Below are 25,455 nucleotides of genomic sequence, written 5' to 3'. Positions count from 1 at the left end.
CTGGTGCTGTCCACGGGGATGGTGGGAGCTGGCCCCGGTCTGAGTTCCCCATCTCGTTCCTGGCCAGTGTATCCTCTCCTCTCCCAGGCTCCCCTCCCAGCCCGCAGGCTAAAGGCACCGAGAGGCTTTGGTCTCCGGCGTCTGCTCAGCGCTGCAGCTGAGCACTTTCCGTGGCCCTCCCCTGTGGGGGTTCTGCCCCCCGCTGGTCATGTCTTTAGCGAGACCAGGTGGAGGAGGTAATGAATGCCTTTTACTGGCCCGGCTGTTGTGGGGAAGGGGGGCCAGCCAGCTCTTAAAATCTGTGCGTAACTGCAGCTTCCCAGTCACGCCCTGGTTCTCACCAGCCTTTGTTACATTGCAAGATGTGTCTCTTCATGAGCGGTGGAGGTTAGAGACTACAGGAGCAGGGCATTTCCAAGTCCTCCAGAGAGTGGCTAGGGGTGCTACAGGCCCCCTTCCTGTCCGCTGCTCCAAGTCTGGAATTGTCTCACCAATGAAAGTTGGTGTGATAAAAGATATTCCCTTGTCTGTACTATCTTGGGACCAACATATCTATGGGACCCCATAGAGCTGGGGACAGATTGTTCCCCAGGGATGCCAGATAATAAAGCTTTTTGCTGTACTTTAAGAAGAACTGGTCTACAGCAAAGTCAGGTTTTTGGCAGTGTCCCTGACCCTTATAACTTCTTCTAGATTGTAGTGCTGGGGACTCCTGCAGAAGAAGAAGGAGGAGGCAAGATAGATCTCATAGAAGCTGGTGCTTTTAATGATCTGGATGTTGTTTTTATGGCTCATCCATCACAAGAGAATGCAGCTTATTTGCCTGATGTGGCTGAGCATGAGTAAGTAAGGTGTTTGGAAGAGTTGTTTCGGCTTTCAGTATATCAGTGTTTACTCTGAAGGAAAACTTACTTTTAAGTGGCTCAGTTTGGAGTCTGGTAATCTCTTGTATCGCTCATAAATAGCTTGGGGCGATCATGACCAAGTTGAAGTACTTGGTTTGGAGCACTGAAACCCAGTTCTTAGATTCTCCTAAAATGTAATATTGATGCCTACATATTTTGTTGCAAGAATTTTAGTATCTAGTCAGTACAGAAAGTGATATTTCATTGATAAAGCTCAGATACTTGTGCCATGGTAATATTCCAAAAGCCAACACAAATTCTGCCCTTCTGCATTTGAGCTAGTTAGAAAAAATGCATTGTCATATAGCATGTTATGCTGCCTGAAGAAAATATGTCTGTCTTGGGGCCAAAAAATTCTATTATTGAGTTGTATTTCTCAAACATGTACTGTATTTTTATTGCTCAAAGAAGTAGTCTTTTATGCAAGGTGTATTTATTTTTCAGTTCTTTGAATTCTGTCCTCCTTTTGATTGATTCTGTTATCTCAAAACATTTGCACACATTTTAAACCCTTTTGAAGTTAATTGAAAATATTTATTTAAACATGATTATTTCTATCCATAATGATATATGTAGTAGTGTTCAAATTAAATCACTAACAGCCTTAATTGGAAGGAAAGAAATCTTCAAACTCTTGATTTGAAGATGACTGTACTCTAGTCTGAAACAGAATGAAAGCTAGTTGGTGTAAAACAGCCTTGTCATTGGTTGCAAGAGCATTAGATGCTTTTTTATTTTAAAGAACCCATGTGTCCTGGCTTATATAGAGATAATATCCAGGGATTCAAGAGCGAACTGTAAAACCTTGTTCTTTCTTTACCTTGTTGGAGGCTAACCAGTGTGTCCCACTGCTGCTTCAAATTAATCTTGAAGGTTTGCTTAAATAAACGTTCAGAAGTTACAGCAGTTATGTCATTCATGAGACAATAATGTCTGTTTGTGACAAGAACTTTACTTTGACACACAGGTTTCATAACAAAGTAATGAAAATGTGTGATTTCACATTTTAACTTGGCAAAACAGAAAAGCTGTCAAGTAGCACTTTAAAGACTAACAAAATAATTTATTACGTGAGCTTTCGTGGGACAGACCCACTTCTTGAGACCATAGCCATACCAGAACAGAGTCAATATTTAAGGCACAGAGAAACAAAAACAGTAATCAAGTGGACAAATCAGAAAAAAATTATCAAGGTGAGAAAATCAGAGGGTAGAGAAGCAGAAGGAGGAGGGCCAAGAATCAGATTAAGCCAAGTATGCAAACGAGCCCCTATAGTGACCCAGCAAGTTCCAATCTCAGTTCAAACCACGTGTTAATGTGTTGAATTTGAATATAAAAGAGAGTTCCGTGACCTCCCTTTGAAGAGTGTTGAGAAAATTCTCTTTAGTAACACGCAAACTCTTAAGTCATTAAAAGAATGGCTCACTCCATTAAAATGCCAGCTAACAGGTTTGTGGATCAGGAGTGTTTTTATGTCTGTTTTGTGCCCGTTAACTCTTTGTCTAAGAGAGTTTGAAGTCTGTCCAATATACAAAGCATCTGGGCGTTGTTGGCACATGATGGCATATACGATGTTAGTTGAGGAATATGAGACTGTGCCCATGATTCTGTGAATAGCCTGGTTAGGTCCAGTGATGGTATCTCCAGAAAAGATATGTGAACAAAGCTGGCAGCGGGCTTTGTTCAAATGAAAAGTCCTATGACTGGTGTTCCTGCGGCATAGACTGTGGCTGTTGGTGAGAATCCTCATAAGGTTGGGAGGTTGCCTGTAGAAGAGAACAGGCCTGTCACCTATGGCCTTCTGGAGTGTGGAGGAAGAAAGAATACCCTCAAGGAGGTTAGTTTTTGTTTGTCGGTCAGGATGCAGAGGGGTTGGGTCTACCGGAGTGGCGGGTGGGTGTCAGGCTGTGGCAGGGTTTGGTCTTGGGGGGAGCGGGGAGTCTCAATCAGGCTGCAGAGGGGTTGGGTCTGCGGAGCTGGGGGCGGCGTGAGGCTGAGGCAGGGTTGGGTCTGGGGGGCCAGCAGGGGGGTCATGCTGTGGTGAGGTTGCGTATGCAGAGAATGGGGGAAGGCTCATATTAGCTGGGGGAGTTCACTCATCTAGTAAACAAAGGTAGGTATATGTGTCCATCGTTTCAGTGAGTATCATAAGTAAAGTACTCTTTAAGGAGGGATGAGTGTAATGAATTTAGTTACTGGTAGGCGAGCCCTTTAATCTCCCTGGATACACAGTATCAATCTTGAAAGTTGCCTTACTTGAGGTAGTGGGTGGGAAAAAAAAACCCTTCAAAACAGATTAGAGTGGAACTGCTGAGCTCGAATTCACGTGCAAACTTGACACTGTCCCCAGGGGTCTGCATATGGAATGGTTATCACATTACAAAAACTAACTTTTCCCCTTTAGGTATTCTCACTTCCCTATTAACTGCTGGAAGTGGGCTACGTTTGCCCCAGTTAAATTATGCTCATTAGCACTGATGTAACACTCTCATCTCTGTATGTTTGTATTAACCCCTGACAAACTCTAGCCAGGCCTAGGCAAAAGGGGAAGGTTGAATTAAGATATGCAACTCCAGCTGTGTGAATTACGAATTGCATATGCTCCCATCGACTTCCCTTACTCCTTGCAAGGAGCAGGAGTACTGGCACTGATGGGGGCACCCTATGATTTCAATATAGTGCATCCCAAATTAGTGCAGGGAAGGGGTTAATCTTCCTAAGGTAACCTGAATCCCAGGTGAGCCAATGGGAGCGAAGTAGATTTGTTTAACAAAGAACAGTTACAGCTTTCGGGGTTTTTGGTCTTTGCGGATGGCAGAGAGAAAGACCAAGAGGGAAGTGTCTCCTAGGCAATTGGAATGACAAATCAGAAATATCTTGATCATTGAAAAATTGGGCATAGAGATGTAAGTACAAGGAAAATGTATAGTTAGATGCATTCGGGTTATGGATATTTTAAATTTGATTGGACTGGTTGCTCTGAATTTGCTTTTGTGTGGTTGTTGGACTTGATGTTTTTCTCATGTAACTTTTAAGCTAAATCCCAGAGAAATATCTTTCTCTGTGTGCAACCCATGATTTACTTTTCTCTTGTTTTGTGAATAAATCTTTTTTTTAAGCAACTGATCTGATCCTGTGTCCTGAAAAGTCTGTCCATTAGACCAAAATGGTCAGCTATTGAATTACATTTTTATTGTTGTTAAGCACTCCTCTGAAGGAGGATTGGAGGATTAAGAGTTTGGGGTACCCACAGGAAGCTATCCCAAGTGTATCTTCCTGGTTTTGGGGTCTTTTCCCACTTGGGTGATAGCAGCTATCTTCAGAGTCTGAGGGATCTGTGTCCTTGGGAAGTTTTAAAGTAAATCCTACAAGAAGTCCTTTGGCACCTTAGAGACTAACAGGTATTTTGAAGCATAAGCGTTCATGGGCAAAGACCTGCTTTGTCAGATGCAAAGTAAATCCTATTTACAGGCAAGGTATTTTTAAAGGATTTTGCAGGACCCCACTTTCTGCACTTTGAGTGTGTGGTGGGGAAGGATCCCTGACATGATATCAGAGCGGTGGGATCATTTTGAACCAGGAACACTGACCTCAGGAGTTTAAAAGGACTTTTTTCTTCTTCTTTGTTTTGCTTTTTGGGAGGTTTGATTCTCTCCCCACCTCCATTTTCGTTCTGTGCTGCCTGAAGGGGAACAGGTGGACAGAGTGGTTTCAGCTGCAAGCCAGAGAATCCATACCAAACAGTTGTTCTGGCTTTTTTTTTTTTTTTTTTTTTCAAGTTTTCTGGGCACCTAGGTAGCTAGGGTAGAATAGGTCAGGAAGTGGCCCAGTGCACGTATTGGGGCAAAATAGCCCTAGAGCAACTGATCTTCCCAAAGGCAAGGACAACCTCAGACAGGAGCCAGATGTCCCATTTCGGGGAAGATGGACTGGGCCTTGGCTCTGAGGGGGCAGTGGGAAGTAGCCCAGTGGAGCCAGAGAACAGGGTGAACTACCCTACCCCTGCCACATAAGGGGCCTCAGGATGGGAAACTGTCTTGCAGTGAGGCTCTCAGCTCACTAAGGAGGAGAGGGAGCTCTTCCTAGAGAGGAGGCAAGCACAAGCAGCGATGAAATGCGCAGAGGCGGAGGTAAAGTGAATGGAAGTGGAACTTGAAGTGAAGCAAGCAGAAACTGAACTAGAAAAACTTAAGGTACAGAATGCTCCAGGTACATCACTTGCTAAACCATGATTGGACTTGAAGCACCCTAGCAAACTCCCCACATACCAGGTGAGAGATCTACAGATGAACTCTTCATAGATTTTTTGAGCGAGAGAGAGCTGTCAAGGATACAGAATTGCCCCCGACCAGTACGTGTTCAAGACAAGAACCCTTTAAGAGCCCAGTGATTTGGGAGTAGCTGCTAAAATGCTATAGAAAGCATGAATGATCATAACCTCTTTAAATAGGAGGCTAAAAGTTGAGTGGGGCTCAATCCCGGTGAGGCTCGTTGCCAGTTAGGAGCCCTAAAGTGGAGACCACACCTGTCCTTTGCCCAACATGCTGACAATATCAGCACAACCGCAGTGGCCTGGGTAAAAGGAGCAAAGGCTAATACTTGGTAAGAGCTATGTTTCCTGATGAAAATGGAACATTCTTAGATGGTGTTCCTCCTGAGATAAAAATGTGCATCCTAGACAAAGATCCTAAATCCATAGATGAAGTGGGGAAGACTGGAGCCAACTAGGTGGAAATACACCATCAAAACAAAGCTCCTAGGTGTTTGGGAGGGCAATTCAGGAACCTACTTCAAAAAGACGAACCGTATCTACCCCATGGGAGGCCAGAGCCACTCTCTCATCCCATCCTGCATTCTCTCAAACCCCCACTTGCTCCAGTGATCTGCCAGTTGGGTGTTTTAAATGCAATAAGCCAGGGCACATGAAGGCCACCTGTCCCAAGAACACCAACAGAGTGCAGTTCGTTGCATCGGGATCACACCTTGAGTCCTTGGGCCCAGATGCCTCACAGATACCTCCAGAGTGAAGGGAAACTGAATGTGGGCAGGAAGAAGGTTATGGCGTGGAATGACACTGGAGCACAGGTGTCTGTGATCCACCAGTCCTTAGTGGACCCCGAATTTATTAACCCCCAGGCTCAAGTAACTCTTTGACCCTTCAGGGCAAACTCTTTTGACCTACCTACAGCCAAGTTGCCAGTTAAATACAAGGGCTGATCAGGAACTTGGATTTTGCAGTCTATGGTGACTATCCAATTCCTGTGTTGCTGGTGGAAGACCTAGCGAATCATGTGGAACAAGCCCAGAGGGTGGGAGTGATCACCTGTAGCAGGGCTAAGCAGGCCTCCACACTTTACCCAGTTTCTGAGCCTCCCACTAGGGACTAGTCTGTGTGCCCCGACACCCCGGGATCAGAGACCCTCCCAGAGTGACAGAGCCAGAGCAGAACCTCCAACTACAACCGTCAGTCCAGTTCCCAAAATCCAGAAGGAAGCAAGCCCAGATGCAGAGTCGGTGCATGAGCCAGTGCCAGCATCAGAATCAGCAGCAGAGGGTGCCAGGGAGCCTACAACAGTGACTGAACTGCGAAGGAGGCCCCACTGGAACCTACAAGACACTACAGCACACCAGTGGAAAGCGGTTCCCAACCAGCCGAGGTCCCCATCTCACTTTCATTGCTTCCAGAGGGGCCAACCTCAAGCCCACAATGCAGTAGGGGGCTGACATCCCTAGCAATGAGAGAGCAGTTCCAGGCAGAACAGGAGGCTGATGAGAGCCTCAGGGGAGTCTGGGTGGTGTCCTGGAGCAATCCACCATTACTCAACTCTTCGAACAGGTCTAGGTTTGTGATAAAAAGTCTCCTTGCATAGAAGCCCTTCTTCTGGTGGGCACAAGGAGGATTGGCATCCTCAGAGACAGTAGTTCCAACTAAGTACAGGGAAAAGCGCTTAAGCTTAGCCTACAATCACCCTAGTCGTCATTCTGGGGTGACCAGAACCAAGGACCAATTGGGAAGGTCATTCCACTGGGAGGAGACGGGCAAGGATGTGTCTACCTATATCTGGTCTTGTGAGGTGTGCCAGCAGGTGGGGAAGCCCTAAGAGCTGGTTTTAACACCTCTCCAGCCGCTCTCCCTCATAGAGGTGCCATTTCAGCATGTAGCTGTGGATATTATGAGTCCTTTCCCTAAAAAGACCTCAAAAGGGAAGCAGTTCATGCTGACTCTTGTGGATTTTTGCCCCCCAATGACCTGAAGCAGTCACTTTAGGGAGGATTACAGTCAAGAATGTGTGCCAGGCACTAACTGATATTTTTGTCAGGGTAGGTTGGTTCTCAGAGATCCTCACGGATTCTGGGATTATCTTCCTAGCCGAAGCTATGAAACATCTGTGGGAAACTCATGAGGTGAAACACCTAGTTACCACTCCCTAGCACCATAAAACAAATGGCCTGGTGGAAAGATTTAATGGAACTTTAGGGCCCGTGATACATAAATTTGTGACTGAACACTCCAATGATTAGAACTTGGCGTTTCAACAGCTACTGTTTGCCTACAGATGAGTTCCCACATCCCAGTCTGGGATTCTCACCATTCAAACTTGTGTATGGACGTGAGTTAAGGGCCCTTTGCAACTGGTAAGGCAGCAATGGGAGGGCTACTCCTCCTCCAAGGACTAGCATTTTGGATCTTGTAACCAACCTACAAAATACCCTTAGACTCTCTCCAAAGCTGGCTCATGAAAATTTGCAGAAGACTCCATGACAGCAGGCGGCCTGTTATGATAATCCCTGCCAAACTGCAGCCAGGCCTAGGCAAAAGTGAAAGGTTGAATTAAAATATGCAACTCCAGCTATATGAATAACATAGCTGGAGTTGGCATACCATAATTGGAACTTCACTTCCATTCCTTTTCCACTGCAGGAGGTTGATGGGAGTGCATCCTACCATTGACTTCCCTTACTCCTTGCAAGCAGCAGGAGTACTGGCACCGATGGGGGCGCCAGGTGATTTTCAAAGTAGTATGTCCCTACCAAGTGTGTTAAATTCCAGAAGGTCACCTGTGGCAGCTTCGATCTTTCTCTTAGTGAAGACATTCTGAAGCTGCTTCTTCATGCATCTGACAAAGTGAGCTGCAGCCCATTAAAGCTTATGCCTTAATAAATTTGTCAGTCTTTAAGGTGTCAGTTGTTTCATTCAACTCTGTGTATACTTTAGCCCATACTCCACAGGTAGCACGTAAAAGATCATATTATGTGCCACCAATAGACGAGTGTCATTAAACAGCGAACTCCTGTTGTGTAATAAACCTCTTAAGTGGAGATAATTAAACTGTAGGAAGCACACACAAATAAAAACAGGTATTAGCAAGTATCATGCTGCCATACCTGTTCATGGGATGCAAATTACAAAAACCATCTGATACACATGTTTAATGTTGCATTTGTTCAGTGTTTTATCTGGAAGCAGTACAGGTTAAAACTCTCATCTAGCAACAAGTGTAGTCCAGTATGCTTTTATTTAGCCAGATGTTCACTTGTAGATGTGGCCAAGTTTCCTGTGGTCCCATAAAGTTTGTTTATGGCCACCAGTGGCTATCAGTGTTCTGTACTGTTATTTAGCTCTAATTTACCCCTAAACGTCTAAGAGTAAGCAGAGGTACTGTTGATAATGCTGCTAGACAGTACTGAACTCCTGTAGTTTGGCAAATTCTTTCATACAGCACCAGTCAGGTTTTGAGAGTGCTCCGTGAGAGAGAGAGGTTTAACCTGTATCTTCTCCAAACTTAAGATGCTTTAGATGTCAAGACTTGAATGATAGCCATCTCTTTCCCTTTCACATTGGTTAACAGTTTTATCCCATGGACAAGTATTATCTTTATCTTCATCCTTACCTCTGTACGTCTAAATATGTTTCTTTAATTTACAAAGGTGGTGGTTTTTTAAATCTTGGAATGCATTTAGATTAAGGCTTAAATAGTTGTAAGAAGTTTATTTTCAAATCATGATCGATTCTTGCTGTTGAAAACTAAGGAAAAATGTTGCCACTGGTAGGCAAGAACTTAAAGGTACAGAGCTGGTATTTTCAGTAATGGAATTCAAAATAAATTATGGTATTTGTACAGTACATCTAATGGTCTGTGTTGGTGACCAGCACCTTAACCTCTTTGGCTGTCTCTACACTTCAATTGGTGTGACTGCAGCTCAAGTAGGCATACCTGTGCTACCCTTAATCTACCTAGCATGGCAAGATATAGTAGTGATGCAGCATCTGCAAGGGCTTCCCTGCTATTTTTAACCCATGCTAGCTAAATTAAAGGTACTGTGTTACAGTGTAACCCTGTTAATCCTGTTTAACAGTATGCAGAAAATATCTACTTATCTGACTTTCCAACATCTACCCTCTTCTCTATCTGCATAGTCTTATAAATCTTATATAGAGAGGAGAAGAAGAATCACAACCTGACTTTCCTTTAAAGATTTTTCATATAGTTTCATCCTGCTTCAAATCTATTTTCTTCTGCATCTCATCTTACTGATGCCCTGGAAATGTTGCCAATTTCTAAGGAGGTGACAGAGTCTTTATTGTAGCTCATACGGTGGCTTCTGCTAAATGGTTAGGTGTGTAGTAGGACTCTTTCTGGCAAGAAGTGGATGGCAATATATGTGTCAGCGTTTTGCTATTTTTACTGCAAATTTTTTTTCATACTACAATGCATATAGTGCATTGTATATCGTTTTCAACTTGATAGTGTTAGAGTCTGGGGAGGCAAAGGACTGACCTAACTTCTAAACTGCTTTCAAGATTATGCTTTATTGGGTTTAGATTCCCATCAATTTAGTTCCTGGTAAATCATGGCTTAATCTTATGCTTCAAAAACATTAGTAGAAAAATTAATCATTATTGGGTAAACCCAAATGTGTGGTGTTTTTTTTTTAGTGGACAGAAAACAAATTATGACTTTTATTTCCTAGTGTGACTGTGAAATACTATGGAAAAGCTTCTCATGCTGCTGCTTATCCTTGGGAAGGAATAAATGCATTAGACGCTGCTGTTCTTGCATACAACAATGTGTCAGTTTTAAGACAGCAAATGAAACCAACCTGGAGAGTTCATGGTGAGAAAGCTTAATTCAATCTTGTGTCCACCAAGTAAGACTTCTGGCTGTTTTGCCTACAGGCTGAAAAAAAGCAAAACAAAACAGAAAAAAAACCTGCTAAATATTGCATTGTTACTTTGAACTGGAAAAGTAATTTAAAATAATTACATTTATCTAAATACCTTTCTAAAGGAATGTGACTAGTACCATCAATGTTTAGTATGAACTGTTGAGTGCAGATCAGTTGAAAGGCAATATTGCCAAAAGTCATAAGTATTCTTCCCCCATTTACACAAATGACACATAATGCAGATTTTAGTATTTATATAAACTGACTATAGTACTTCACCATTAGTGCCTTTGTTCTTTGTCAAGTTATAAAGATCCTGTATTGTTATAACTATAGCCATAAAACTGCTTTGCAAATTGGAAATAACTTTTTGGGAAAGATTACCAGCTCGAACAAGATTTAACAAAGGCAACAATAGACACCTTGACAATGATTTGGGCATCTTGACCCTGAGCTGAGGCAGCAGCTGTAACTTTCCAAGGAAAATGAGCTTGTAAAATGAGTGTCCTAAGTGGTCTTCTAATATTGAAATATATATTTGGATCACTGCTTCATGGAAACTAAAGTACTTCTTGAGACCTTCATTTAGCAATACTTCAGAAGTTCCCCACCCCCTTTTTTAGGGAAACGGGAGGTCCAAGGCCAACAATCCAGGCTGGCTTGTCAGAAGTACTAAGAATATCAGTGTTCTCTCTTAAGCTCTTTCCAGGCTTGTTAACCTGTTAAAGCACATCTTTAAACAATTTTCTCCTTAAACGTTCTTTGGCAAACTACATATTATAGCATATACATTTTATTCCTCGTTTGTCCGAAGTACCTTTGCTGGCATCTGTCCATTCATTCAAAGCCTCTGCCTTCATGCAGTGTTCTCCTCTACTACTGTTAAGTAGCATGTGATTGCCATATCTTTCAGGACTGTATAGGTTTATTTCTTTTTAGGACTTTGACATTTTGAGTAAAGGTTGTTGTGCATTGAGACTACAGGATCTTGTTCCACATTTGTCTCTTGATAGACTTACCATGACTATAAGCAGTTCATAGTGCTCACAGTATTTTGCCCAATTCTTGAGTTTCAAGTTATCAATTATCAATAAGATAATTCCTTTCCTTCGGTTGGAGCCTTAACTCATGCCAACTATAATTGGCAAATATGGGATTGCTAGCAACAGCTCTCTTCCCATTAAAGTTATAATACCAAAAGATAGCTAACTATTGTGGAGAGAAAATATTGAATGTCTTGCTGGTTAAAGTGTGTAGAATTCGTAAGAAGAAATAACTTAATTCTGGAGCTAGCATCCGCTTGTTTGAAGGAACATGGTTTGAAGGAACATGGTTTTGGCTCCAAAATTAGGATTCGTAAGAAAATGAGATTCACACAATTTAAGATCAGTGGAAATTGTTTCCAAAGAATGACAAGAATCAATAAGGACACTAGCAAACTAACTTTCTCCTTTGCTACAGCAAATGCCAGTTACTTTGCAATGAAATTCAAACTTAATGGCAGTATGCTAGAACAGGAGAACTTGAAGTTGACCAGAAGCCAGTTGATCTCTTCTTCTCTGTCCAAACTAGCAAAGCAAAATAGGAACATACAGCATAAAGTAAACTTTCAAAATTCCCTTCAGTTTTTGATTCCAAGCAAGTGTTTGTAACATAGGTAAAGATGCTATTTTTAAAAAGATAAATTTAATGCTACCAGTAAGGCTGTAACTGAGGAATATGGAAAATCAAGATGTACTCTGCTTGTGTAACTTTAAACTCTGGAGAATTGCTTGGCTATATTTAAACTGCTTACATGGATCTGTGGAGTTTTACATATCCATTCATCTAATTTCTCTTATTGTCCCAGCTTTCTTAGTGTGAACTCAAGATAAATAACCTGAGTTGTGTCCAAAAGGATGCAGTGGTACAAACCTAAGAAATCTATACATGTGATATGTGGTGAAAGCTTCTCTTTCTCTTAACTCCTCAGAAGTTGGTCCAATAAAATTATTTTACCTCACCTGCCTTGTTCACATTTTTTTCTGTTGAGCTGATTTGCAAGGAGAAGGAATTAGGTCTAAATAGAAAAACAATGGCTTATTCTCATACTTAGTGCTCAAGTGATACATGATCTCTAATGCTTTTGTTTTGTTTTCCCCTACAAATAAGGAGCTTCATAAGGTAAAGTACATAATATTGAACTTGTGCAATACTCAAAAACTGGGCTCTTCTTTCATAGGTGTAATAAAAAATGGTGGTGTGAAACCAAATATCATCCCTTCTTACAGTGAGCTATTGTTTTACTTGCGTGCCCCTACACTGAAGGACCTCAGCATTCTGAAAGAGAAAGCTGAAAATTGCTTCAGAGCTGCAGCTGTGGCCACAGAATGCAAAGTAAGAATTGTATTTTTATCCTTTCAAAGTTAGGCCAAACTAGGAGCCAGAGTCTCTGTGATTTATATGCTGCTTACCTTTTAAAGGCAATTTTAAATTTAGTTCTAGAAGTCCTAGTCTGCTATTATACTACATGCTGATAGAGACTTTGTTGTTGAGGAGAAACATTTCGTTGCCATAATTCTAAATTAATTTTTTTTTTCAACAAAAGTTTTCCCCAGTATTATGTTTGCTGAAACTTTTTTTAAAATCAGTCTCGGGCAGTGTTCCCTCTAATCTTTCCGAACCCTGAATGGATTTTTTGCACCCTTGTGGGGAATACATTTTTTTTTATTTGCATCAAGGCATGTGCAAATGTGCATCAGCAGTAGAAACACACAACTGAGCAGTGCTACTCAGCTGGGCAGCATCTGGATTTCTCTTGAGCAGCTGTACAACTGCACACTGGTCTTGGTCAAGGATCATCTTGCAATTTATCTCAACTTCTGAGACTGTAGGTAAGGTGTAGGTGGTGGCCGTCGGCCATATTCTTTTGAAACAAATATGTTAATCTGTTCGCAAAACTGTTTTATAAAGGGAATAATTTGTAGCTCCCATACATGGGGAGTGAGTTGGAGAACCAAGTTAAAGTTCATGAGTCATCAGGGTTCTTTTTGCCTTCTAGTGAAAATTGCTTTCCCTAGTGGCCTATGTTGCAGATAGAAGACTTTTCATAAGGTCCATTTGTAATGAAGGTGAATCGGTACAGCCTCATTCTAAACTTTTGACCAAAGTTGTGTTTCTGGCTCAGGAATGGAATTTTTTGTAACTGAAAGAACCGTAACATTTTGTTCAAAGTTACATTGACTTAATAAAACTTTTAAACTTTATGCAGAAGTAAAATGTTTCTTTTAAATTAAAAGAAACAAGCACAGAAAGTTGGTTTATCTTGTCAAATCTTTTTAAACGTACCTGTTTAATTTATATTTAACACTACTGTACTGTATTTGCTTTTTAATATTTTTCCCATGCTGTTGAGTGATTGCATACCTTCAGCTCCAAATGAGGTATATGTTTGACCAATTAGGCTGTGTCTAAATGGGCACAAATCTTCGAAATAGCCATATTTCGAAGATTACTAATGAGGTGCTGAATTGAATATTCAGCACCTCATTAGCATTAGGACGCTTTCGGCCACGGCGCTTCAAAAGTGCCGTTTTCGAAAGCGCACGGCTTGGCACAGCTACATGGGGGGTCCTTTTTGAAAGGACCCGCACCTTTCGAAATCCTCTTATTCCGATCAGTGAGTGGGATAAGGGGATTTTGAAAGGTGTGGGATCCTTTCGAAAAGGGCCTCCGTGTAGCTGCGCCAAGCCGTGTGCTTTCGAAAGCACTGCGGCCGGAAGCGTCCTAATGCTAATGAGGCGCTGAATTGAATATGCAGCGCCTCGTTAGTAATCTTCGAAATATGGCTAGTTTGAAGATTTGTGCCCATGTAGACACAGCCTTAGTTTGCAACTCTGGTGCTTGTAACTAACATTTTTCTACTGTATTATACTTGGGCTTAAGTATTTTACTGAAATCTGTTTTTTTCCTTTGAGTCTTGTTTTAAGTGATCCCTCCTGCCCAGGACTGAAGCATGTAACTTAGTTTTGCAGGGCCCTTAATGTCTTGTGGTCCCAGGCAGTTGCTTTACTTTCCACTCAATACTGAGACTTGCATGTGTGAGTCCCCCCCCGCCCAGCTGTCATATGACCTATGGCCCCTGTGCCCCCTGCTTCCACAATAACATGTTTCTGAACCTCTGTCCCCTCTCCCCACAAGCTGATGTCAATGGATGGAGTACTTTCAAGAAGACCTCAACGTACTCCCGAGGTACTCGTACCCTGGTTGAGAATCTCGGAGTAAAGTGCTCAGGGTATAAACTATGGGTTGGAAACCCTGAGCACGCATGCCACTCGTGGTACGTGAGCAAAATAAGCCCTGCCTCTCCCCACCCCATACATGCAGCTCACCACAGCGACTCCTTGCCAGGGGCTGTCTGGCAGTGGCTGCCTGCCCCCAGCAACCTCTGTGGCTGGGGCTCCCTGCTGCAGCAGCAACATGCATGGCGCTCTGGACTATGGATGTCGCTAGACCAAAGGATAAGAGAAGTTCAACTTGTGTTAAAATCCTGGACATTTTTAGATATAGTTAAAAAACCCAGACTGAGATTTAAAGACTGAAATGGTAAAGCTCTGCATATTAATTTCTCAATGAAGCTGTTGTCAATAGGAGTATTAGTGACTTCAGAAAGTATCAACTGCACTTGGAGTGTTCATAGAGGTCAAAAGGTCAAATTTTGGTACCCTGCCTCAGAAAGGTTGCTGATGCCGATGTAGGCATATCCTGCCTGCCAAACATATAAGACAGGGAGGGCTTTGAGTTGCTAAGGCAAATTCTATCTAATGTCCCATCACTAGCTATCAAAGATGTTTACGGGCTAGATACATTCATTGTAGGCAGTCTCATCATACCATCTCCTCCATAAACTTACTAAACTCAATCTGGAAGACAGTTTTTTGCCTGCCTCTTTTTTCCCTTTAAAAGCTGTTTGAGAAGCTGACTCCTCTGATGGTTAGAAATGTGTCTCACTTCAAGCCTGAACTTGTTTGCCTTTTTATATCCCTTTGTTCTTGTGTCCACCTTGGCATTTGACTTAACTCCTCTCCCTTGCAGACATACCAGAATGATATGTGCATTGACAATGGAGAAGCAAGTGGCAGTAGCACTGTGGAATTTGCTATGCTAGATTACTACTGGTTAGTGGAAAATCAATAGTGGAGGGTGGGGATTTGGAATTGGAGACTATTTTAAACTTCTTTTAACGTCTGAAACCACCAGATATGTAATCATAATTCATTTATGAAATCCAAAGGCCAAATCGTATTTATGTAAATGCTTTAAAAGTGCAACAGCTGAAAAATAAGCAGTCCCTATACCCCAGGACAGTAACAAAGTAGTTATAAGCATACAATCTCAAGGGGGTAGCCATGTCAGTCTGTAGCTTTGCAACCCTCCCTCCTTGCTATATAAATCCTGGATTACTGCCTACTTCAATCATCTGATGAAGTGGGTTTCACCCATGAAAGCTCATGATCTAGTAAATTTGTTAGTCTTTAAGGTGCTACAGGACTGCTTGATCATATGTTTATGAACAACAACATATTTACAAGTAGGCTAGACAAGGCAAGACATCTCATTCTGGTGTGCCCTGGGATGGTCAGGTAGTCTGAAAGTACGTTCAAATTCATATTGCTCTTCAGACACTCCTCCAATTAATTTGCTATCTTAGCAATTATTCCTTTCTTATCTCCTTCCCCAGTCATCCTTGCGGAACAGTAGAAAGATTTATGCTTGTTTCTTTTAGGATAGTTTTTTTCTTCTGTGCTGGTGAAAGGGTTTATACACACATTCTCCTGTGTGTTCCTTGGTGGGAGACACATTAATGAAAAGGAGTGTCATTGTTAATAAGCTCCAGCCCCAAAATCCAAAGACACTAACCACCTGGACCTGTTTTGGGAGAAAGATATACTCCTCAGGGGGCCTGTTGCTCAGAGTGGCTAACCAGCTGGTTATACTGAACTATTATAACTATGACTCCTGGGCCTCTTTTTCCTTAAATTTGACTCACAGCCTGAGACCTTAGAGGAGAAGTTTTGTACCATCCTGCAGGAAGATAAAATAGTGTCCTCTACCCCTCTTCAGGTTTCTCTGGACTCAGGAGATGCAGCATCCTGAGCAATTGCCTCAGGTGTTGCCATGTGTCGAGTGGCCTGGTTACACCAGCTGGTCTCCTGCCTGAGGGCCAACAAACTATCCAAGACCTCCCTTTTGACAGAGCGGGGCTATTTGCGGTACAGACCAGCTCCCACCTACATAGCCTCAAGGACTCCAGAAATATCATGAAGTCCTGGGGCATGTATATGCCAAGGCAGCAAAAGCTGTTTAAGTCACCGCCCCAAGTAAGGCCTTTCCAACCTCATGGGCACTTGGACTTCTACTGCCATAAGCCCTGGTATTCTCACCGTAAGCCCTCCTGGCCACAATCTGTGGCCAACCAGAGCCAGTCTAAGCCCTCTGTGGCTAAGCTCTCACTTCAATGGGATGCTCAAGATTGGAGTACAAGTACTTGCCAGATCCTTCCCTCTTGTTCCTCAGCAGGTTCTGCCCATTCCTTCCAGCATTATGTCAGGCTTGATGGGTCCTCAGGATGGTCGCATCAGGCTGTGCCATCCCTTTATGTTTGTTTTCCTCTTCCTTCTGGGCTTCTCTTCTCTTCCCCCCCACTCCCCACCCCCACGACTCTTCTCAAAAGTAGATCCTCCTCCAGGAGGTACAATCACTCCGGCCCTGGGGGGCTGTGGAAGAGGTTCCTCCTCAGTGCAAGGGCTTGAAGCGTCTTTTCCTGTTATTTCCTTGCCCCAAAGGGCGTCCCTGCGGCCTATCCTGGGTGTCAGAAAACGCAGAAAGCTTATGGTTTCCTGCAAGTGCCATATGGTCTCCTTAGGCACCATTATTCCTTCCCTGGATCTGGCAGACTGGTGCACCGTTCTAAATTTAAAGGATGAATATTTCCTTATCATGATCCGGCCTTCCTATTGAGGCTACCTACATCTTACTGTGGGCTACCAGCACCTTTAGTTTATGGCCCTTCCCTTTTGGTCGCTCCACAGCCCCCAGAGTGTTCACCAGATGCATGGAGAATGTTGGTGGCTTTCCTGCACTGCAACCATGTTCAGGTCTACATGTACCGAGAAGATTGTCTCCTGCAGGGCCGTTCGTTCTGCCAGGTAGAAGCCCAAATTGCTTTCATCAGAGAAACTCTGGACAAACTGGGACTCTTGCTCAGTCCAGCAAAGTCCTCGTTGATCCCATGTTCCTGATACTGTGGAACTCAGGGCTGCCCTATGCCTCCTCCCCCTCATGCACAAGATGCTCCTCAAGGCTCACAGGTAGTGGGTGGACGTTATCCTGATAGCTCTGGCTTGGGCTTGTCAACACTGGCATCCCCTCTTGCTCCTTCTGCCCATCTGGCTTCTCCTGCTTCCTGATCACAACACACTGGATCACAGTCACCTCCGCTACCTGGACCTTCACCTCCATGGCATGGCGGCTTCATGGTTAAACCCAGACAAATAGGCGTGCTCAAAGCAAGCGTTGCAGGTCCTCCTCAGCAGCTGCAGGTGGTCTGTGTGATTCTTGTACTTGGCTAAATAGACAAGCTTCTCCTCCTGGTGTAGTCAACACAAACTCATATCCGTGTCTACCTCTGTCCCGCAGGTGCTGGACTGTCTTGTTTCCCTGAAGCAGCAAGGCCTCGCTTCTTCTCCAAAGGTCCACCTGGTGGCCACCTCAGCCTTCTGTGTGTGGGAGGGCACACACCCTGTGGCTGGGCACTTTCTCAAGGGCAAGGACCTTTGTCACCTGGTTCTGACCTGCGACCTACACCTGGTGTGCTGGGCGCACATGCCCTGCCCCACACACACACACCTTCAAACCTTTGGCCACATGCTCCCTCCTTTACCTCTCCTGGAAAGTGGCCTTCCTGGTGGCTGTCTCTTCTGCCAGAAGGATGTCTGAGCTCCAGCTCCTCATGTTGGAACCCCAGTACACAGTGTTCCACAAAGGCAAGGTCCAGCTGTGTCCTCAGCTGGCTTGCCTCCTGAAAGTGGTCTCCATCTTTTGATTAGGTGGGACATTTTTGCCTATCTGTTTGCTAGCCCAAACCTCGGAAGTTCCCCATGGGAACAGCAGTTGCAGTCTGGCAATGTTGGGTGCCTGCCTTCTGTATCAAACAGACCAAGCCCTTTTGCAAGACCTCGCAGCTCTCTGTAGCTATTGCTGGTCTTGTGGAGGGGCTTCCAGTCTCATCACAGTGCATCTCTTCTTGGATTATAGTCTGTGTATGAACCTGCTATAACCTTGCTAAGATTACCTTGCCACCTGTTACGGCTCACTCTACGTCAGCTCAGGCTGATTCAACTGCCTTCCTGTCTCATGTGCCTCTCCGGGAAATCTGTCTGGCTGTGATGTAGTCCTCTGTACTTAGTTTTACATCACACTAAGCTATTGTGCAGCAGTCTAGATGGGACACAGCCTTGGAGTTGCTTTCATTTGAATCAACCACGCTTTGACTGACTCCTTCTCATGTGACTTTTGGCTTATAAATCGCCTAACTTGAATAGATATGAGCGAGCACTCCAAGAAGAAATACTTACTCACGGTTGTTTGTTCTTGCTCATATCTATTCAACACTCCCCCTCTGCCCTGCCAGCCAGAATAGCTGGCAAGAAGGAACTGAGGGGGTGGTTGGGTCTGCAGGGTCATATATGGGGCTTGGCACCAGTGCCACCGTTGGGGGTTCTCCAGCCAACCTGATAGGTAGCAGATAAGGTAGACCTTTTCCATCAGTTATGCCTGTGGTGTGCATACACCCCAATTTGAATAGATATGAGCAACATATCTCAAAGAACAGTTACAGTGGTGAGTAACTGTGTTTCTTCAGTGCTGCATATTGGGGCTACATATATGCTGACTTGTGAGAACTGCAGTTGGGCATGTGAAGTGATGGTTTTCCTTCCTGTCCCCCAGCATGCAGTGCGAGGAGTAACGCTGCAGCCTGTGGCACCCTGTGAAAAGCGGAAGGATTTAGGGACCTGTTACCATAGAGTTCTCCAAGGACCGCAAAGGACCAGTCAGAGTCTGTAGCAACTGGGTTTACTGCCTAAAAAGATCCATTATGTCTTGGTCAGTTTCCCTGTCTTTGTTCTGAGCCTTTTTTCTGTCCACTCTTGTTAGCCGATGGTCAGGTGAGATGCCACTTATGCCCTTGTATCAATATGAGATTTAAACTGCTAGGGCAGAGCCCCACTGGTGACCAGGCTTAGAGCAGCTGAAAGCAGCTGGGTTCTTTGTTTGTGTTGGGCTTACACAGTAACAGAAGGAGTCAGGTTACCACTTAAATCAATTACTTTGTTTATTTAACTAATGAGTTAAGCTCTTGTGGTTACAACATTGCTGTATTTGTTTACCTAGCGAGTTAAGCTCTTGTGGTTACAATTGTTCCAAGGTTTATACTTTGATTACAAATAGCTAGCATACACTCTAATTCGTAGATCTATACTTGTTAAATGTGTGCAGAACAAAAAAGAAAAGTAAAATACCTAGCAGGTCTTATTCTCACCCCTGCGTTACCAACGTGGCATGGCCAGTTTCTCTCAATCCCTTGGGAAGAAGTCCTTTTCCCTTTTTCTCAAGGAGTCAGGCGTACCCGGGGACCTCGGGAGACCACACCCTCCTGTCTGGCAGGAAAGATGATTGGAGCTCAAATAGGGAGTCTGCCGGACCCATTTTTTATACCCATTGGGTCACGTACGCTTTTTCCATGTTTTTAAAAGTGCCAATTGAATTAAACTGTCTGATGCTGGTTCTCACAGGGAGTTCAAGGGCTTAGTTCACACCTGCGAGGTAGACAATTGAGGGCATTTGTTTCTTAATGGGCCGGAGATTTTCCTCTGTCTGGAACCAAGCATGCAGGCGAATCAACCGGTGGTAATTAGCCAAGGGCAGTCCAAGGCCTGGCTGTTAATTAGCCCATTGTTCTTAGCTTTGCTCCGGAGCATCAAAGACCGTGGCCAAGATAAGCACATCTGCGCTCTCAGGCATTCCAGGGTTGGGCTGTTCCTTTTAACCCTTTTGTGCTCTGAAGCACCTAGGGAAGGCAAGATGGAGTAGAGCAAAAGGTGGGGGGTTCTGTCTGGCTACAACTCTTTCCTTCTGTCTGCCATCAGCCATGTTGCCCCTCCAGGGTCTTTGTTTGTATTCTGCTGCTGAACATATCCTCCTTTCTCCATCAGAATTGGATGTCTTGCAGGTGTGGGAAGGCATATTTCAGTGCCACAGCAGCTGCTGATAAAAACAGATGTTTCATTGGCTATACCCTTAGAACAGATAAGAGAAGAAATTTCAAAACTTCTTTTTCTGCATTAAAAACTTTTAATAAAACATGCTTACTAATATTTTACCTTTTGGCACACCATTCCTCAATTCTAGCTATGATGAGTATAGCCTGCTGGGAGGAGAGAAGTATTCCTCAGGAACAATAACATTTCAGTCAGTATTTCCTGGATGTGAGTAGAGAGCAATGGTGCTGAATATATCCACAGGCAGTGGTGGTTTTAGTTGATGACTCAGTCCTTAATGTAGCAAAGACACACAATACAGCTGCTGCTGGTGCCCAGGAAGCCTCAGGACCTATGTGCCACTAACCAGCTTGCTGCAATGGTTGCAGCCAGACTCATTGTGGAATGGCATGGGAAAGTGTTCTTCAGGAACGTAATAAAGCTACCATTCCTAGAATCTTTGGGAGAGGATTGTGGAGTCTGAAAGTTCCATCTGGATATCTCAGGAGAAAGCAAGAGACAGTCCTTATGTACTAATCAAACTGCTCTGCATGGTGCCTCAACATACAGCAAAATGAAAAGTCCCAGCTGTAACTCTGTTTGTATTTCTGTCTCTCTTCTTGTAACAATGAAAAGTTAATACTTGTATCTTAAGTTTGGGTTGGGGTGGGTGCCATCTGTAAATGCAAGGGAAAAAGCATCCTCATATTTATCCCAGGTCTCTTCCCCTTCATCAGGCTCATCTGTGCTTGTCAGATGACTGTCTTGATCTTCTCCAAGGCATTCACAGTGGTCTACAGAGTGCTTGTGGGGTCTCTCAAATATGGTACACAGCTTCATGTAAAACGACCAGGTCTGTTGTTCAACACCAGACGAATGGTCCTTGCTGATTCCTTGGTTTTCCTGGTGCAGTTACTTTGCTTCCTGTTGCCAATACCTATTGTACACATTTGCTGGCATCCCCTAAGAAGAGATGGCTCAGGTGTTTACCTTTTGTGCATCTGGTTTGTAGCTGTGTGTGCCAAGTCTTACCTCCTCTTTCCTCCCTGTCCCCAAAAAGCTCAGGAGATCTAGTATCTCTTGCCAGTTTCAGACAGGAACACATCTAGTGCATGGAGACAACGTGGTGGATTGTGTGCAACAAGGGAGAGCTGCCTGGTGTGCTCACCAAGCTGGGTGCTCAGGAAAAAGCAATTTCAAAAATAACCGGTATGGTTTGTGATCTTGGAGGCTATTCTAGTGAAGCTCAGGCCTGGCTAATTTGTTTTTTCAAAAGATGCTTTCCAGCAGGATTGATGCTTCTTGGACTTGATTTCCTAGTATGAAACTATCCGAACTCCTCCAACTTCATTATTGGTCCAAGGGCAGCACTAGCTGACTAAACGTTGACCATTTAAACGCTCACTCCTTCTGAAAAGAAAATTACACTCTTAACTTAGCTCTCAATATCCATTTGATATAAAATGTAAATGAAGCATTGATTTGTTTAAAAGCCTGACTTTAGGTTAAATGTAGCCTTGTATTGGTATCAAAATATAACTGTTCTCTTTTCTTGGTGAGGTGGAAATCACAGGTGGAAGGCATGACTACTACAATGTGCTTCAGAACAAGAGCTTGCAGAATTCTTATAGAGAGAATGGAAAAGAGCTTGGAATGGAATTCTGTACTGATGACTCTGTTTTGAATGCTTCATCAGGTAACCCTGGAACTCTTGGGTTTTAGCTCATTTTTGAGGTTGGATCTCTTAACAGTTGCTGTGATTATTAATGGACTTAAAACGTCAGAACTCTTATTAACTGCCCCTATTCCAAATGCAGGGGGGAGAGAAATTTAAGTGGTGATGACTTTGATCAGTAAAGAAAGTAAATGAATAAATCAGCTCTTCAAAAAGACAACATTAACCCATACTTTCGGTTTTATTAATTGTCCCATCCAGCACTAATGGTATTGGATATGTTTTACTGCGTTCTCCTGGCCTTTGGTCTGAGTGTTGAGTTCTTACAACTGTTGTGTTGCTCTTTCATTGCCATGGTGGGAAATGGGAGAAACCCAGGAGCTCTAACTTAAGAATTGGCCTGTGGAAACTTGTAAGTCAAGTTTCCCTGTGACCTGGCTTACATTTTGTGTATTGAGGGTTTCTGTCGTATTTGTAAGGTCTGTTCTTTTAAGGTAAGTGGCTTTTTAGGATATCTGGTCTCACAGTTTGACAGAGAAGGGAGAGTGCTCAGTAGTTTCTGCAATGATTGTGCAGGAGGAAGGCCACGAACAAATGTGCTAATCTGGTTGCTCATGTTGGCCTAGGCGATTAAGAATTTTTAATAATTACTCCAATCCCTAAGGTTACACACTCCAGTACTGTTTTATCTGGCACAAAACTAGCCTCAAGTGAAAGTGAGACTCCTAGGTGTGAACCTGATGTGGCTTTGACTCTCAGTTCTGTGACCTGGCTCTCCTTCCTGTAGATTCCCTACAGGAACTCCATTTAAAAAAACAGAAAAAAAAAATCCTTCAAAATTAACAGATTTGTGTGTGTACAAGCCCCAGCACTTGAGATAACATAATTTGACTGATCAGAATGAATCAGAGCTTCCACATAAGACACTGGGGCTGGGTCTACATGGCGTGGCTTTCCCAGAAGATCCATGCTAATGAGCAGCCTTGAAATTGGAAATGGCCGCTCATTAGCATGGTCCCCGGGCTCATTAGCATAGCCACGCAAGAGCTCAGTCTTGTCAGAGAAAAATTTCAGGTATGAGGTTCTGGCTTCAGAGGGGCTTTTTGCTGGCAGGGGCATGTCCACACGGCCTCTTTACTGCTGGCACCCTCCTCTGCCGAGACAGAGCTCTCGCATGGCTATGCTAATGAGCCGTGGGACCATGCTAATGAGCAGTCATTTGCAATTCTGAGACTGCTCATTAGCATAGGTCTGCCAGGAAAGCTGTGCCATGTAGACCCAGCATGGGGCAGGTTGTGAGGGAGCCAAGAAGCTTTTGAAAATGTCACTGTTAACAGCTAGGACTACCTAATGAAACTTCTTAATCTTTTTGGATTTCTCTCCTCCATTAATGTTTGTGAGATAAATGATAATCAGGCTTCCATTTATATGCTCAGTGTTTCAGTATCCACTTCAACACAGACTTCTGCCCATTTAGGGGAGTACTGAAGTCAGGCTATTCCCCTGCCCCCCGTCTCTTCAGAGCAGGGGTCAGGGAGAGCGGACAAACAAAGCAGAGCCACTCCTTTCTGAAGTATGGATGGTGAGTGACTGATGAGTGCCTGTCTTAAGAGGCAGTGTGCTGTTTCTAAGATTTCTCCAGCAGCCAGCATGTGTGAGTGCATGCTCAAGTGCTGTCCCTTCCTCCCGCTTATACCCATCTCTGCAGAGTGGGAGAGGGGTGGAAACGACAGAGCAGGACAGCTTTCCCTGTCTTAGAGACAGCATGTGGCATCTCAGACTTATTCAGCAGCAGCCAGTGCACATAGTGTCACATACTCTCATGGAGTTACTATGTCTCACGCACAGTCTGTTTCTCACACACAATCTCCCTCACGCTCACTTTTTATGCCCCAGCCCCACCCTTTCCAGGGCCCTGAAGCCAGCCCAGGATGATTTTCAAAAATTCAAGTGGCCCTCTTGTGGAAAAATATTGCCCACTCTTTTTAATCTTTAGTGGTGGGTTGACTAAAGGAGTTGTTAATGCTTTCATTCTAGTCAGACCTGGTCTTGCCTAGGATCTCTCCATGTGTGATGGAGGCATTTTTTAAGTCTGAGATCCTTTATTTAATCTGTACTTCAAGACGAATTTTCTGGTTCCAGTGACAGAACTCACTGCTCACTCTTCTCCCAAACTAACAGGAATTCCTTTTTCTAAGTTCTTCCCAAAACAGTGCTCTCACCAGTGTGAAAACTAATCTCCGTATAAAGATAGGACATGTCATTCAGCAAGGAGGAAAGTAACTCTTGAATGGTCATTAAGAAGGAAACTGCATTTCCATTCGGTATTTAAGAGGTTCATGGTACATATTGAAATACTATGCTTACATCTGCGTGTTAGAAATCCTTTGTCTGGGTGAAACGTCACAGATGACATGCCTCTAATATTCCAGTTGTAAAAATGTACACAACTGCGATATGGTATTTTCACAAAACATTAATCTCTTGATTTGGCATCTAGGAATTACCTTACTTTCCATGGGCTTGTCTGCGTTTTTTTGTTTCTGTAGAATTTGGCCCTATTTTGAGTGGTACAGTTTGCTTAGACTCCCATGAAAGAGAATATATAGAAACCACCCCAAAGAAATTGCTCGTTACTGTAGGATCAAGTTCTTCAAGAAGGTTGCTTTGGCATATTCATACTTGAGGGGTGGCAGCAACCTGGTGCTGCTGAGTTTTGAGCCTTCTAGAAAACTACCTTGGCTTTCTCCACAAGTGTCCGATTGGGTGCAGTGGTTATTGAAGACTCCTGTATTTCCTGCTACTAATCGTCAGGAGGAACTCCTATTTCTGCACTTACTGATCTGTGTTTTAGGGAGACTATATTTATGTGAACTTGTTCCATGTAGGCTGCTGTTGAACAAAAGTGCAAAGTCAAATAGGTATTGACTCTTTTTGTTAGTAGTATGACCAGATAAGACTTTTTAGGCAAGCATATTGTACTGTCCAACTGCCATTCAGGTGCATATCCCAGATTTTTTTTCTTTGTCTGAAAAGTTGTACGTTGTAACACTTCTTTGTCTCTTCCTAGGCTCCACTGATTTTGGCAATGTTACGTTTGTGGTTCCTGGTATTCATCCCTATTTTTACATTGGCTCAGATGCATTGAACCATACTGAGCTGTACACTGCAGCTGCAGGTAAGAACTTTTGCAACGAACAGGACTACAATTGTAGGTGTTCTTTGAATCTTTTAATGTAGAAAGTCCCCAACTTATAAATGAGTTGTATTCCAGAAGTTTGTTTCTATGTGAAAATTGCATTCCAAGTTGCAAACAACCAATTTACGTTGTAAATGGTGTCTAGGTTCCCAGGCTAGCCACAAGAAGCTGACTTATCACACAATGCAGCTGAAATACTGTACATCTTCA

General features: G+C 43.5%; 1 protein-coding gene across 1 annotated transcript in view; it reads left to right on the top strand.

Moving 5' to 3' along the window:
* PM20D2 (peptidase M20 domain containing 2) overlaps positions 1-25,455 on the top strand; it is a 35,087-nt gene that overhangs the window by 725 nt on the left and 8,907 nt on the right. The window contains exons 2-6 of the mRNA XM_074990893.1: positions 694-842; positions 9,879-10,021; positions 12,295-12,449; positions 21,932-22,067; positions 25,117-25,224. Coding sequence (XP_074846994.1) covers positions 694-842; positions 9,879-10,021; positions 12,295-12,449; positions 21,932-22,067; positions 25,117-25,224 — 691 coding nt within the window. The remainder of the gene's footprint in view (positions 1-693; positions 843-9,878; positions 10,022-12,294; positions 12,450-21,931; positions 22,068-25,116; positions 25,225-25,455) is intronic.

This window comes from Carettochelys insculpta, chromosome 3, assembly GCF_033958435.1.
Source record: "Carettochelys insculpta isolate YL-2023 chromosome 3, ASM3395843v1, whole genome shotgun sequence".
NCBI lineage: Eukaryota > Metazoa > Chordata > Testudines > Carettochelyidae > Carettochelys > Carettochelys insculpta.
This window is presented reverse-complemented; position numbering and strand designations above follow the sequence as displayed.